The 13,225-nt window shown below is 48.9% G+C and overlaps 1 protein-coding gene across 4 annotated transcripts in view; it reads left to right on the top strand.

Moving 5' to 3' along the window:
* Window positions 1-12,466, top strand: part of uimc1 (ubiquitin interaction motif containing 1) — a 41,822-nt gene extending 29,356 nt beyond the window's left edge. For all 4 annotated transcript variants that reach the window (XM_023962919.1, XM_023962918.1, XM_023962917.1 and 1 more), the window contains exons 15-22: window positions 9,491-9,554; window positions 9,630-9,854; window positions 10,330-10,405; window positions 10,618-10,720; window positions 10,806-10,854; window positions 11,790-11,823; window positions 12,035-12,217; window positions 12,294-12,466. In XM_023962919.1, coding sequence (XP_023818687.1) covers window positions 9,491-9,554; window positions 9,630-9,854; window positions 10,330-10,405; window positions 10,618-10,720; window positions 10,806-10,854; window positions 11,790-11,823; window positions 12,035-12,188 — 705 coding nt within the window. In that variant the 3' untranslated portion in view covers window positions 12,189-12,217; window positions 12,294-12,466. The remainder of the gene's footprint in view (window positions 1-9,490; window positions 9,555-9,629; window positions 9,855-10,329; window positions 10,406-10,617; window positions 10,721-10,805; window positions 10,855-11,789; window positions 11,824-12,034; window positions 12,218-12,293) is intronic.
* Window positions 12,467-13,225: the final 759 nt, after the last annotated feature.

Below are 13,225 nucleotides of genomic sequence, written 5' to 3'. Positions count from 1 at the left end.
TTCCTTCAGTCATCTGCAGCAGAACCTGCAGAACCTAAAGTTCTCTGGTTCCTCTGGTTATCAGCGGCAGAACCTGCAGAACCTAAAGTTCTCTGGTTCCTCTGGTCATCTGCAGCAGAACTTGCAGAAACTAAAGTTCTCTGGTTCCTCTGATCATATGCAGCAGAACCTGCAGAACCTAAAGTTATCTGGTTCTTCTGATCATCTGCAGCAGAACCTAAAGTTTTCTGGTTCCTCTGGTCATCAGCAGCAGAACCTGCAGAACCTAAAGTTCCCTGGTTCTTCTGGTCATCTGCAGCAGAACCTGCAGAACCTAAATTTCTCTGGTTCCTCTGGTCATCTGCAGCAGAACCTGCAGAACCTAAAGTTCTCTGGTTCCTCTGTTTATCAGCGGCAGAACCTGCAGAACCTAAAGTTCTTTGGTTCCTCTGATCATCTGCAGCAGAACCTGCAGAAACTAAAGTTCTCTGGTTCCTCTGGTCATCTGCAGCAGAACCTAAAGTTCTTTTGTTCCTCTGATCATCAGCGGCAGAACCTGCAGAACCTAAAGTTATCTGGTTCCTCTGGTCATCTGCAGCAGAACCTGCAGAACCTAAAGTTCTCTGGTTCCTCTGATCATCTGCAGCAGAACCTGCAGAACGTAAATTTCTCTGGTTCTTCTGGTCATCTGCAGCAGAACCTAAAGTTCTCTGGTTCCTCTGGTCATCTGCAGCAGAACCTACAGAACCTAAAGTGTTCTGGTTCCTCTGGTCATCTGCAGCAGAACCTGCAGAACCTAAAGTTCTCTGGTTCCTCTGATCATCTGCAGCAGAACCTGCAGAACGTAAATTTCTCTGGTTCTTCTGGTCATCTGCAGCAGAACCTAAAGTTTTCTGGTTCCTCTGGTCATCAGCAGCAGAACCTGCAGAACCTAAAGTTCCCTGGTTCTTCTGGTCATCTGCAGCAGAACCTGCAGAACCTAAATTTCTCTGGTTCCTCTGGTCATCTGCAGCAGAACCTACAGAACCTAAAGTTCTCTGGTTCCTCTGGTTATCAGCGGCAGAACCTGCAGAACCTAAAGTTCTCTGGTTCCTCTGGTCATCTGCAGCAGAACCTAAAGTTCTTTTGTTCCTCTGATCATCAGCGGCAGAACCTGCAGAACCTAAAGTTATCTGGTTCCTCTGGTCATCTGCAGCAGAACCTGCAGAACCTAAAGTTCTCTGGTTCCTCTGATCATCTGCAGCAGAACCTGCAGAACGTAAATTTCTCTGGTTCTTCTGGTCATCTGCAGCAGAACCTAAAGTTCTCTGGTTCCTCTGGTCATCTGCAGCAGAACCTACAGAACCTAAAGTGTTCTGGTTCCTCTGGTCATCTGCAGCAGAACCTGCAGAACCTAAAGTTCTCTGGTTCTTCTGGTCATCTGCAGCAGAACCTAAAGTTCTCTGGTTCCTCTGGTCATCTGCACCAGAACCTACAGAACCTAAAGTGTTCTGGTTCCTCTGGTCATCTGCAGCAAAACCTGCAGAACCAAAAGTTCTCTGGTTTCTCTGGTTATCAGCAGCAGAACCTGCATAACCTAAATATCCGGTTCCTCTGATCATCTGCTCAGAACCTAAAGTTCTCTGGTTCCTCTGGTCATCTGCAGCAGAACCTGCAGAACCTAAAGTTCTCTGGTTCCTCTGGTCATCTGCAGCAGAACCTAAAGTTCTCTGGTTCCTCTGGTCATCAGCAGCAGAACCTGCAGAACGTAAATTTTTCGGGTTCATCAGAGCATCTGCAGCAGAACCTAAAGGTCTCTGGTTCTTCTGGTCATCTGTAGCAGAACCTAAAGTTCTCTGGTTCTTCTGGTCATCTGCAGTAGTACCTGCAGAACCTAAAGTTGTCTGGTTCTTCTGATCATCTGCAGCAGAACCTGCAGAACCTAAATTTCTCTGGTTCCTCTGGTCATCTGCAGCAGAACCTGCAGAACCTAAAGTTCTCTGGTTCCTCTGGTCATCAGCGGCAGACCTAAAGTTCTCTGGTTCCTCTGATCATCTGCAGCAGAATCTGCAGAACCTAAAGTTCTCTGGTTCCTCTGGTCATCTGCAGCAGAAACTAAAGTTCTCTGGTTCCTCTGGTCATCTGCAGCAGAACCTAAAGTTCTCTGTTTCATCTGGTCAACTGCAGCAGAACCTAAATTTCTCTGGTTCCTCTGGTCATCTGCAGCAGAACCTGCAGAACCTAAAGTTTTCTGGTTCCTCTGGTCATCAGCGGCAGACCTAAAGTTCTCTGGTTCCTCTGATCATCTGCAGCAGAATCTGCAGAACCTAAAGTTCTCTGGTTCCTCTGGTCATCTGCAGCAGAAACTAAAGTTCTCTGGTTCCTCTGATCATCTGCAGCAGAACCTGTGGAACCTAAAGTTCTCTGGTTCTTCTGGTCATCTGCAGCAGAACCTGCAGAACGTAAATTCTCGGGTTCCTCAGATCATCTGCAGCAGAACCTAAAGGTCTCTGGTTCTTCTGGTGATCTGCAGCAGAACCTAAAGTTCTCTGGTTCCTCTGGTCATCAGCAGCAGAACCTGCAGAACGTAAATTTCTCGTGTTCCACTGATCATCTGCAGCAGAACATGCAGAACCTAAAGGTCTCTGGTTCTTCTGGTGATCTGCAGCAGAACCTAAAGGTCTCTGGTTCTTCTGGTCATCTGCAGCGGAACCTAAAGTTCTCTGGTTCCTCTGGTCATCTTCAGCAGTACCTGCAGAACCTAAAGTTCTCTGGTTCCTCTGGTCATCAGCAGAGGAACCTGCAGAACCTAAAGGTCTCTGGTTCTTCTGGTCATCTGCAGCGGAACCTAAAGTTCTCTGGTTCTTCTGGTCATCTGCAGCGGAACCTAAAGTTCTCTGGTTCCTCTGGTCATCTTCAGCAGTACCTGCAGAACCTAAAGTTCTCTGGTTCTTCTGATCATCTGCAGCAGAACCTAAAGTTTTCTGGTTCCTCTGGTCATCAGCAGCAGAACCTGCAGAACCTAAATTTCTCTGGTTCCTTTGGTCATCTGCAGCAGAACCTGCAGAACCTAAAGTTCTCTGGTTCCTCTGGTTATCAGCGGCAGAACCTAAAGTTCTCTGGTTCCTCTGGTCATCTGTAGCAGAACCTTAAGTTTTCTGGTTCCTCTGGTCATCAGCAGAGGAACCTGCAGAACCTAAAGGTCTCTGGTTCTTCTGGTCATCTGCAGCGGAACCTAAAGTTCTCTGGTTCTTCTGGTCATCTGCAGCGGAACCTAAAGTTCTCTGGTTCCTCTGGTCATCTTCAGCAGTACCTGCAGAACCTAAAGTTCTCTGGTTCTTCTGATCATCTGCAGCAGAACCTAAAGTTTTCTGGTTCCTCTGGTCATCAGCAGCAGAACCTGCAGAACCTAAATTTCTCTGGTTCCTTCAGTCATCTGCAGCAGAACCTGCAGAACCTAAAGTTCTCTGGTTCCTCTGGTTATCAGCGGCAGAACCTGCAGAACCTAAAGTTCTCTGGTTCCTCTGGTCATCTGCAGCAGAACTTGCAGAAACTAAAGTTCTCTGGTTCCTCTGATCATATGCAGCAGAACCTGCAGAACCTAAAGTTATCTGGTTTTTCTGATCATCTGCAGCAGAACCTAAAGTTTTCTGGTTCCTCTGGTCATCAGCAGCAGAACCTGCAGAACCTAAAGTTCCCTGGTTCTTCTGGTCATCTGCAGCAGAACCTGCAGAACCTAAATTTCTCTGGTTCCTCTGGTCATCTGCAGCAGAACCTGCAGAACCTAAAGTTCTCTGGTTCCTCTGTTTATCAGCGGCAGAACCTGCAGAACCTAAAGTTCTTTGGTTCCTCTGATCATCTGCAGCAGAACCTGCAGAAACTAAAGTTCTCTGGTTCCTCTGGTCATCTGCAGCAGAACCTAAAGTTCTTTTGTTCCTCTGATCATCAGCGGCAGAACCTGCAGAACCTAAAGTTATCTGGTTCCTCTGGTCATCTGCAGCAGAACCTGCAGAACCTAAAGTTCTCTGGTTCCTCTGATCATCTGCAGCAGAACCTGCAGAACGTAAATTTCTCTGGTTCTTCTGGTCATCTGCAGCAGAACCTAAAGTTCTCTGGTTCCTCTGGTCATCTGCAGCAGAACCTACAGAACCTAAAGTGTTCTGGTTCCTCTGGTCATCTGCAGCAGAACCTGCAGAACCTAAAGTTCTCTGGTTCCTCTGATCATCTGCAGCAGAACCTGCAGAACGTAAATTTCTCTGGTTCTTCTGGTCATCTGCAGCAGAACCTAAAGTTTTCTGGTTCCTCTGGTCATCAGCAGCAGAACCTGCAGAACCTAAAGTTCCCTGGTTCTTCTGGTCATCTGCAGCAGAACCTGCAGAACCTAAATTTCTCTGGTTCCTCTGGTCATCTGCAGCAGAACCTACAGAACCTAAAGTTCTCTGGTTCCTCTGGTTATCAGCGGCAGAACCTGCAGAACCTAAAGTTCTCTGGTTCCTCTGGTCATCTGCAGCAGAACCTAAAGTTCTTTTGTTCCTCTGATCATCAGCGGCAGAACCTGCAGAACCTAAAGTTATCTGGTTCCTCTGGTCATCTGCAGCAGAACCTGCAGAACCTAAAGTTCTCTGGTTCCTCTGATCATCTGCAGCAGAACCTGCAGAACGTAAATTTCTCTGGTTCTTCTGGTCATCTGCAGCAGAACCTAAAGTTCTCTGGTTCCTCTGGTCATCTGCAGCAGAACCTACAGAACCTAAAGTGTTCTGGTTCCTCTGGTCATCTGCAGCAGAACCTGCAGAACCTAAAGTTCTCTGGTTCTTCTGGTCATCTGCAGCAGAACCTAAAGTTCTCTGGTTCCTCTGGTCATCTGCACCAGAACCTACAGAACCTAAAGTGTTCTGGTTCCTCTGGTCATCTGCAGCAAAACCTGCAGAACCAAAAGTTCTCTGGTTTCTCTGGTTATCAGCAGCAGAACCTGCATAACCTAAATATCCGGTTCCTCTGATCATCTGCTCAGAACCTAAAGTTCTCTGGTTCCTCTGGTCATCTGCAGCAGAACCTGCAGAACCTAAAGTTCTCTGGTTCCTCTGGTCATCTGCAGCAGAACCTAAAGTTCTCTGGTTCCTCTGGTCATCAGCAGCAGAACCTGCAGAACGTAAATTTTTCGGGTTCATCAGAGCATCTGCAGCAGAACCTAAAGGTCTCTGGTTCTTCTGGTCATCTGTAGCAGAACCTAAAGTTCTCTGGTTCTTCTGGTCATCTGCAGTAGTACCTGCAGAACCTAAAGTTGTCTGGTTCTTCTGATCATCTGCAGCAGAACCTGCAGAACCTAAATTTCTCTGGTTCCTCTGGTCATCTGCAGCAGAACCTGCAGAACCTAAAGTTCTCTGGTTCCTCTGGTCATCAGCGGCAGACCTAAAGTTCTCTGGTTCCTCTGATCATCTGCAGCAGAATCTGCAGAACCTAAAGTTCTCTGGTTCCTCTGGTCATCTGCAGCAGAAACTAAAGTTCTCTGGTTCCTCTGGTCATCTGCAGCAGAACCTAAAGTTCTCTGTTTCATCTGGTCAACTGCAGCAGAACCTAAATTTCTCTGGTTCCTCTGGTCATCTGCAGCAGAACCTGCAGAACCTAAAGTTTTCTGGTTCCTCTGGTCATCAGCGGCAGACCTAAAGTTCTCTGGTTCCTCTGATCATCTGCAGCAGAATCTGCAGAACCTAAAGTTCTCTGGTTCCTCTGGTCATCTGCAGCAGAAACTAAAGTTCTCTGGTTCCTCTGATCATCTGCAGCAGAACCTGTGGAACCTAAAGTTCTCTGGTTCTACTGGTCATCGGCAGCAGAAACTAAAGTTCTCTGGTTCCTCTGGTCATCTGCAGCAGAACCTAAAGTTCTCTGTTTCATCTGGTCATCGGCAGCAGAACCTGCATAACCTAAATATCCGGTTCCTCTGATCATCTGCTCAGAACCTAAAGTTCTCTGGTTCCTCTGGTCATCTGCAGCATAACCTGCTGAACCTAAAGTTCTCTGGTTCCTCTGATCATGTGCAGCAGAACCTAAAGTTCTCTGGTTCCTCTGGTCATCTGCAGCAGAAACTAAAGTTCTCTGGTTCCTCTGGTCATCTGCAGCAGAACCTGCATAACCTAAATATCCGGTTCCTCTGATCATCTCCTCAGAACCTAAAGTTATCTGGTTCCTCTGGTCATCTGCAGCATAACCTGCAGAACCTAAAGTTCTCTGGTTCCTCTGATCATCTGCAGCAGAACCTGCAGAACCTAAAGTTCTCTGGTTCCTCTGGTCATCTGCAGCAGAAACTAAAGTTCTCTGGTTCCTCTGGTCATCAGCGGCAGAACCTACAGAACTTAAATTTCTCGGGTTCCACTGATCATCTGCAGCAGAACCTGCAGAACCTAAAGGTCTCTGGTTCCTCTGGTCATCTGCAGCAGAACCTAAAGTTCTCTGGTTCCTCTGGTCATCTGCAGCAGAACCTAAAGTTCTCTGTTTCATCTGGTCATCAGCAGCAGAACCTGCAGAACCTAAAGTTCTCTGGTTCTTCTGGTCATCTGCAGCAGAACCTGCAGAACGTAAATTCTCGGGTTCCTCAGATCATCTGCAGCAGAACCTAAAGGTCTCTGGTTCTTCTGGTGATCTGCAGCAGAACCTAAAGTTCTCTGGTTCCTCTGGTCATCTGCAGCAGAACCTAAAGTTCTCTGGTTCCTCTGGTCATCAGCAGCAGAACCTGCAGAACGTAAATTTCTCGTGTTCCACTGATCATCTGCAGCAGAACATGCAGAACCTAAAGGTCTCTGGTTCTTCTGGTGATCTGCAGCAGAACCTAAAGGTCTCTGGTTCTTCTGGTCATCTGCAGCGGAACCTAAAGTTCTCTGGTTCCTCTGGTCATCTTCAGCAGTACCTGCAGAACCTAAAGTTCTCTGGTTCCTCTGGTCATCAGCAGAGGAACCTGCAGAACCTAAAGGTCTCTGGTTCTTCTGGTCATCTGCAGCGGAACCTAAAGTTCTCTGGTTCTTCTGGTCATCTGCAGCGGAACCTAAAGTTCTCTGGTTCCTCTGGTCATCTTCAGCAGTACCTGCAGAACCTAAAGTTCTCTGGTTCTTCTGATCATCTGCAGCAGAACCTAAAGTTTTCTGGTTCCTCTGGTCATCAGCAGCAGAACCTGCAGAACCTAAATTTCTCTGGTTCCTTTGGTCATCTGCAGCAGAACCTGCAGAACCTAAAGTTCTCTGGTTCCTCTGGTTATCAGCGGCAGAACCTAAAGTTCTCTGGTTCCTCTGGTCATCTGTAGCAGAACCTTAAGTTTTCTGGTTCCTCTGGTCATCAGCAGAGGAACCTGCAGAACCTAAAGGTCTCTGGTTCTTCTGGTCATCTGCAGCGGAACCTAAAGTTCTCTGGTTCTTCTGGTCATCTGCAGCGGAACCTAAAGTTCTCTGGTTCCTCTGGTCATCTTCAGCAGTACCTGCAGAACCTAAAGTTCTCTGGTTCTTCTGATCATCTGCAGCAGAACCTAAAGTTTTCTGGTTCCTCTGGTCATCAGCAGCAGAACCTGCAGAACCTAAATTTCTCTGGTTCCTTCAGTCATCTGCAGCAGAACCTGCAGAACCTAAAGTTCTCTGGTTCCTCTGGTTATCAGCGGCAGAACCTGCAGAACCTAAAGTTCTCTGGTTCCTCTGGTCATCTGCAGCAGATCTTAAAGTTATTTGGTTCCTCTGATCATCTGCAGCAGAACCTGCAGAACCTAAAGTTCTCTGGTTCCTCTGATCATCTGCAGCAGAACTTGCAGAAACTAAAGTTCTCTGGTTCCTCTGATCATCTGCAGCAGAACCTGCAGAACCTAAAGTTCTCTGGTTCTTCTGATCATCTGCAGCAGAACCTGCAGAACCTAAAGTTCCCTGGTTCTTCTGGTCATCTGCAGCAGAACCTGCAGAACCTAAATTTCTCTGGTTCCTCTGGTCATCTGCAGCAGAACCTGCAGAACCTAAAGTTCTCTGGTTCCTCTGTTTATCAGCGGCAGAACCTGCAGAACCTAAAGTTCTTTGGTTCCTCTGATCATCTGCAGCAGAACCTGCAGAAACTAAAGTTCTCTGGTTCCTCTGGTCATCTGCAGCAGAACCTAAAGTTCTTTTGTTCCTCTGATCATCAGCGGCAGAACCTGCAGAACCTAAAGTTATCTGGTTCCTCTGGTCATCTGCAGCAGAACCTGCAGAACCTAAAGTTCTCTGGTTCCTCTGATCATCTGCAGCAGAACCTGCATAACGTAAATTTCTCTGGTTCTTCTGGTCATCTGCAGCAGAACCTAAAGTTTTCTGGTTCCTCTGGTCATCTGCAGCAGAACCTACAGAACCTAAAGTGTTCTGGTTCCTCTGGTCATCTGCAGCAGAACCTGCAGAACCTAAAGTTCTCTGGTTCCTCTGATCATCTGCAGCAGAACCTGCAGAACGTAAATTTCTCTGGTTCTTCTGGTCATCTGCAGCAGAACCTAAAGTTTTCTGGTTCCTCTGGTCATCAGCAGCAGAACCTGCAGAACCTAAAGTTCCCTGGTTCTTCTGGTCATCTGCAGCAGAACCTGCAGAACCTAAATTTCTCTGGTTCCTCTGGTCATCTGCAGCAGAACCTACAGAACCTAAAGTTCTCTGGTTCCTCTGGTTATCAGCGGCAGAACCTGCAGAACCTAAAGTTCTCTGGTTCCTCTGGTCATCTGCAGCAGAACCTAAAGTTCTTTTGTTCCTCTGATCATCAGCGGCAGAACCTGCAGAACCTAAAGTTATCTGGTTCCTCTGGTCATCTGCAGCAGAACCTGCAGAACCTAAAGTTCTCTGGTTCCTCTGATCATCTGCAGCAGAACCTGCAGAACGTAAATTTCTCTGGTTCTTCTGGTCATCTGCAGCAGAACCTAAAGTTCTCTGGTTCCTCTGGTCATCTGCAGCAGAACCTACAGAACCTAAAGTGTTCTGGTTCCTCTGGTCATCTGCAGCAGAACCTACAGAACCTAAAGTGTTCTGGTTCCTCTGGTCATCTGCAGCAGAACCTAAAGTTCTCTGGTTCCTCTGGTCATCTGCACCAGAACCTACAGAACCTAAAGTGTTCTGGTTCCTCTGGTCATCTGCAGCAAAACCTGCAGAACCTAAAGTTCTCTGGTTCCTCTGGTCATCTGCAGCAGAACCTAAAGTTCTCTGGTTCCTCAGGTCATCTGCAGCAGAACCTAAAGTTCTCTGGTTCCTCTGGTCATCTGCAGCAGAACCTAAAGTTATCTGGTTCCTCAGGTCATCTGCAGCAGAACCTAAAGTTATCTGGTTCCTCTGATCATCTGCAGCAGAACCTGCAGAACCTAAAGTTCTCTGGTTCCTCTGGTCATCAGCAGCAGAACCTAAAGTTCTCTGGTTCCTCTGGTCATCTGCAGCAGAACCTAAAGTTCTCTGGTTCCTCAGGTCATCTGCAGCAGAACCTAAAGTTCTCTGGTTCCTCTGGTCATTTACAGTAGAACCACAGAACTGTTGAAGCTTTTCAAACAAAAACCTTTGTCCTGCAGCCTTTTCCTGGATGCCCTGAGCCGCCGGAGGTCCAGGTGATCCTGCAGGATGATCATAGTGACGGTAACCAGACACAACCCCCCCATGTTGACTGCAGATGAGACCCCCACCCTGGAAGGAGATGTTTGTCGTTTTCAGGCTCAGCACAAACTGTGGACCGAGGTCCTGCATCTCCTGGGGGGGTGGAGGTGACAGAAGCAGGAGATCCCACTTCAGAGGCAGCTGTGGTCCCCGGCAGCCCCCCCACCTCGGTGGACTGCCCCATCTGTCAGCTGTCCTTCCCTGCCGGCGACATTGAGATGCACGCTGCATTCTGCAACGGGGGGGTGGCGGATGATGGGACGAGCCTCTCAGGTTTCCAAGGTAACGGCGGAGGATGGCTGGGACAGAAGTCCCCCCAGGACTAACCGGGACAGATTAGTGCATGATGAGGGTTTGGAGGTCCAGGACGCCGACAGAGCCTCAGGATCCTTGGGTGGAGGTGGGATGCTGGTCTCTCGGTGGGTGGGGTCTGGACCCTGGGCATGGTGGAGGTGGGTAGGGGGCTGTTTTCTGGCTGGGGGATGAAGTTCTCCTTCATCACCTTCGCCTTGGGGTGTTTGACAGAGTCCAGAGTCTGTCAGGCGGTCTGGACTCCAGATTCTGAGGTTCTGGATGGACTCAGACCGCTGCTGGTCCGTGTGATGAAGGTCAAACGCAGGAGATGAGGATTCCTCAGGGTTCTGAGTCTCTGCTCCTTGCTGGGTTTTTGGGCCAGCGCTGCAGCTCCTCCTCCTGAGCAGAACCCCTGAAGAACCCGGATGCTGCTGTTTTCTCCAGCTGTGATTCTCCTCCACAGAGTCCCCGAAGCCTCGACGGCAAAGAGCGAGGAGAGCAGAGGCAGCAGAGAGCAGCCAGCCGTCAGACGCCTGCAGGTCAGCAGAAGTCATGTGAGCTTTACCAAGGTTTTGACCTTTGGAGGGGTCAGAGGTGTTCCAGAGGAGGACCTCAGAGTCAGCTGCTCTGACTCTGAAAAACCTCCAGCAGCTCCCCAGCCCTGCTTTACAGGACCTCCCTGTAGAACTGTAAAGTCAGGAGAACCAGTAAGTTCTAGAGAAGAACACCTCTGACCCACTTTGATCCTCAGGATTTTAGAGAAGTGCTTCATCTGCCAGAGCGCCATTCCTCTCAGAGAGTACAGCCACCACACGGAGCTCTGCATCCGGCGCCGGAGGTCCAAGCTTGCAGCTGTGAGCCGCCTCGCCCCGTCTTCTGCTCTTTTCTGCTCCTGCGGTTGCAGCTTCCATCTTTAACTCTTCCTCTCCAAACCCTCAGAAGGGGAACCTGCTGTCGGCGCTGCAGGACACCGAGAGCAGGAGCGCAGGTGAGGCTTTTATTTTGAAGGTTCCTTCGTCCTCACTGTGCCAGCAGGGATGTGACAGAGAGTCTGTGAAGCTCATGAAGCTGTGATGCTTCCATGTGGTCAGAGGAGCAAACTTTGAGCTGGAGGAAGTCCAGCCTCAAACTTTTACTGACGACATCCGGAAAATAAAGCGAGTTCTAACAGTTCTGTCAAATGACCCACGGGGTGGAGGTTTAACTGCTGCCTCTGTAGTGACCTCTTGTGGTCGCTCTCAGTCAGTACAGCGTGGTGGAGTGGTCTGCCGTCCAGCATAGAACCTGTTCCTGCACGTTAGCTGCAGGTCGTTTTATTCATAGACAAACAAAAAATTTTTTGTCAGAAGAACAGAAAATGAAAAAGATGAAAAACTGATTTTACACCAATTAGAGGAAAGAGAGCTCTGGCTGCTGATCCGGTTCAGCAAACACATGGAGAACGTCAGAACCTGGTTCCCCAAAGTCCAATGGTGAATTTCCCACGGCTCATCTACAGAACCTCCAAAGGTTTTCAGAAGAAGTCTCTGTATGACGGGGAGCGGCTGAACGTCAGCTCTCTAACTGGTAGATGGTCCAAAGGTTCTGGGTTCTGCCCTTTGTTTGCATTTGATCTTGAATCCAGAGACGCTCGTCTGATCTGACAGACGTGTCATGATGACATACATGAAGTGGCGCTGCGGGGGCCAAAGCGCCGCCGCCCTCCTGATGGGAGTCTGTTTTGATGAGGAGGTCATTATGCCGTGTCTGACGTTCTTATCGTTGTCCCGACAACAGAGCCTCTCTGACCTTGTTCTCCTTCGTCTGGAGTCAGAGGAAGGGGGGCTCCTCGCCGTTTGTTTCCTCGCCACGCCTCTGCCGCGGAAATGAGGATCCGTGTAGCTGGACCTCATGTTCTCAGCCGGTCTCTTTGTGTTTCCACAGATCTCCAAGCATCCGGGTCCAAAGTCCAGCCCGAGTAAGAGCTTTTTCTGTTTGGAAGGAAGCGGTTTCCTGTAGCTCTGTGCAGAACTTTCAGGTTCAAAGTTTGATCTTCACCGAGTCCAAAGGTTCCAGTCCAGTAGAACTTCTTCAGAACCGTCTGCATCTGGAGATGGGGACACTGTCAGAAAGACCCGGAGCTCTTTGATCCTGCTTTGAAGCTTCATGTCTTTGCTTTCATCTTTCAGTGATGTCATCGACCTGCGCAACGACGACCCCGACGCCTCCCGGGTCACTGACTCCCCCATCAGAACCTTGACTCCCATCTCTGAGGTCACGGACTGCCTAGTCGACTTCAAGAAGCAGAATCGGGCCAAGAAGCCCAGCCAGAGGAGGAGATGACAGTTGTAGCTTTCCCTCTGGATCCTCAGGTCTGAATGGAGAACAGGTTCAAACCCCGCTGTCATCGTCAAACAGAAACTGAATGTTCTGCCTCGTCTTCTTCAGATCCCTCCCCTCAGCTCCAGTTGCTTAGAGGTCTTTATCTCCAGCTGGACCTGGTCTTCAGTTTCTGATCCTGGAGGAAACTTTTCGCACAAAACTGATTAAAACACAAACTTAAGCAAATTTAATTTGAAGGTTTCTTTATTTTCTTATAAAATAAAAGACTTTGATCTTCACAGACTGAATGCATTTGATTCGGTATCTGAAGATGGTTTTACCACAGGACCTTAGAAGTTTAAAAATACCCATCAGCCCCTCTGTCCATCCCTTCAGCGGGTTCTCCTCATATGGAGGTCTCTCAGGGAGGTTCTGCAACCCTTGGGGAGGTCCGTGTCCTGCACTGCAGCTGATTGGTCCAAAGGATCCAGAACACAGACCCGAGGTCCGACGCAGCAGAACAAACGAATGAGCGCCCCCTGCTGGTCGAGGCTGACGTTCAGGCTGAGAGCTTGGAATCCGGGTTCTGACTGAACCTGAAGCTCCATTATCCCACTGCAAGTGAACGCAGCACAGATTTGTGGATTGGGAGCTTCTGTGACGTTTTTCCCGGTGCGGAACCGTCCGTCTTTGGCGAAGCTGGCCCCGCCCCCTGTTTCCAGAGACGTCCGTCACCCTGGATCCTCCTGTTGTCTTAGCAACAGAATCACTGAATAAACTCAGAGGAGCGGCTTCAGTAAAAGCACAATAAACCCACAGCAATAGAAAAAGTAGAACCAGATCAGCTTTCTATTTTATCCATTTACTGGACGGTTCTTTGCCATCCAGCTAAACTGTCACTTCAGTCGCTAGTTTTTCATGCAACAGACGCCGCCATGTTGGAGCCGGACGTCGTTACTAAGCAGTGATTGGTGCTACCTTTCTATAGCAACCACTCTCCAATCAGGAGTGAGGTTGTTGGAAGGCCACGCCCCCACCACTTTAAAGTGGGCTACATG

This window comes from Oryzias latipes, chromosome 14, assembly GCF_002234675.1.
Source record: "Oryzias latipes chromosome 14, ASM223467v1".
NCBI lineage: Eukaryota > Metazoa > Chordata > Actinopteri > Beloniformes > Adrianichthyidae > Oryzias > Oryzias latipes.
This window is presented reverse-complemented; position numbering and strand designations above follow the sequence as displayed.